Source organism: Lolium perenne, chromosome 6 (genome assembly GCF_019359855.2).
Source record: "Lolium perenne isolate Kyuss_39 chromosome 6, Kyuss_2.0, whole genome shotgun sequence".
Classification (NCBI taxonomy): domain Eukaryota; kingdom Viridiplantae; phylum Streptophyta; class Magnoliopsida; order Poales; family Poaceae; genus Lolium; species Lolium perenne.
The window spans coordinates 123854864-123856789 of record NC_067249.2 but is presented as its reverse complement, the minus strand read 5'-3'; the positions used below and the strand labels follow the sequence as shown (position 1 = coordinate 123856789).

Below are 1926 nucleotides of genomic sequence, written 5' to 3'. Positions count from 1 at the left end.
ATATGAATGGATTTAGTCGGTCACGTAATCTCATCATGCATCGTGCAGTCACCCTTTCCCCCATGCGCGCGGCGATGTGCCACCACCGGTCCAAATCATTGTTTGACCACTTTGGCGGGGCCCACACAAGAATCAATTACGAGTACTAGTTTGAGAGAGAGACTCATTGCCTTTCGCCCATCACTATTCATTCCGGGCCGATCGTGCTTAAGATTGCCCATTAGTACCATAAGTATATCCCTTGTTTAATCCCCTCTCTCTATCTCTCTCGCTGCTCGCTTTCCCGCCCTTATATAACCGCCCCCATGCAGCAGCAGATCGGAGCAACCTTCCTCTCGATCAGGTCTCAGCAACGACCACTACTACCTGCAGATTACTTAAACACCTACATCACTCTCTCTCGGTACTATGGACTTCTCCCACTTCTTCTCCGCCTCTTCCTCAGGGAAGAAGAAGAAGTCGACCGCCAGCAAACGGCAGCATGTGGACAGCGCAAACACGCCCAGGTACCTCGGCGTGCGGCGGCGGCAGTGGGGACGGTACGCGGCGGAGATCCGTGACCCGGCGACCAAGGAGCGGCACTGGCTCGGCACGTTCGACACGGCGGAGGAGGCAGCCATCGCCTACGACCGCGCCGCACGCACCATCCGCGGCGCCCAAGCCCGGACCAACTTTGCGTACCCGGACCTCCCACCGGGCTCCTCCCTCACCCCTTACCTCTCCCCCGACCTCTCCGCCGACCAGCTCCAGCACCTTTACGCCAACCCTCTCCCCGCGGTGCAAACGCCGGCTCAGGCAGCTGATCATGGCATTGCTGGAAACGAGTCGTCGTACCACAGGGCGGCCATGCCCTACGGCGACGATTCAAATGCAGGCGGCGGCGGCGGCAATGCTGGCTTGGACATGTTCGGCGGGAACGTCGCCGGCGATGGGTCATGGTGCCACGCGTCGGAGCTGGAGTTCGATGCGTACGACGCGAGCGAGTCCCACTCCCACGGGGTGTACTTCGACGATGGCTACGTGCACAGCCCGATGTTCTCGCCGATGCCAGCGGCCGACGAGGTCGACGGCTTCCAGCTCGGCGGGTCGTCGTCATCATATTACTAATATGACTAATGAGGCGCGCGAGTGGAAGGAAATGTTCCGGTGACAGCATCACGACGGCTCACCGGATCGATCGGCGCCCGCCGGACAACTATATATATGCGTCCGGTGTGGCGAGTGGCGTCATGTGCGCCCTGCTTATTCAGGGTACTGATGTGCATTGTGTGTATTGTGTCTTAATTTGTCGATGGGCCCAATCTCAGTTTTAGAGATATGGAGCAGCTTCACGTTGACGTTGCTGGCGCTTCACTTCATTTTTTTTTATGAGAAATCCACCGATCTATTAATAATCATCAACAGTAGTACAAATAACTCAAAAAGTAAAGAAAATTATAAATTGGTACTCGAACCACCTAGCGACTACAAACACTAGCACGATTTGTCGATTGGCCAATCTCAGATTTAGAGATACGGAGCAGCTTCACGTTGACGTTGCTGGCGCTTCACTGCATTCTCCTGATCCATTTGGCTACCCGTGCAGAGTAAATTTAGTGTAAACCACGCTTTTTTGGTTTTTGGCACCAAAATAACAGCTGTTGGGGTTGCCGAGTGACCTGCAGTATTTTCAGATACAAAAAAAAAACCAATAATGCCGGACCTACGGAATTTCTTGTTACAGGCAGTTAGGTGTACCATTAGGTTATCTCCAGCGGCGCGACGTAAATGGACGCTGAGCGACCGTTTGCGTCCGCCTTGATCGAAAATGCGTCTGGCACCCTCTCGAGCGGCGCGACGCAAAGTGATCGGGCCATCCGCAGAGACGCAAACCTGTCGCAAATATGCGGCAGGTTTGCGTCTCTGCGGATGCTGCGCGGACGCGCA

General features: G+C 55.1%; 1 protein-coding gene across 1 annotated transcript; it reads left to right on the top strand.

The window, feature by feature from the left end:
* The first annotated feature begins 382 nt into the window (after nucleotides 1–382).
* On the top strand, nucleotides 383–1229 carry LOC127330398 (ethylene-responsive transcription factor LEP-like). Its single transcript, XM_051356624.2, has one exon. It carries the CDS (start codon nucleotides 409–411, stop codon nucleotides 1105–1107), a length of 699 nt encoding a protein of 232 aa, XP_051212584.1. The 5' UTR covers nucleotides 383–408; the 3' UTR covers nucleotides 1108–1229.
* The last annotated feature ends 697 nt before the right edge of the window (nucleotides 1230–1926 follow it).

What these genes read in the sequence shown, in the direction of transcription:
- LOC127330398 (XM_051356624.2), top strand. Translation starts at nt 409, where the DNA reads ATGGACTTCTCCCACTTCTTCTCCGCCTCTTCCTCAGGGAAGAAGAAG.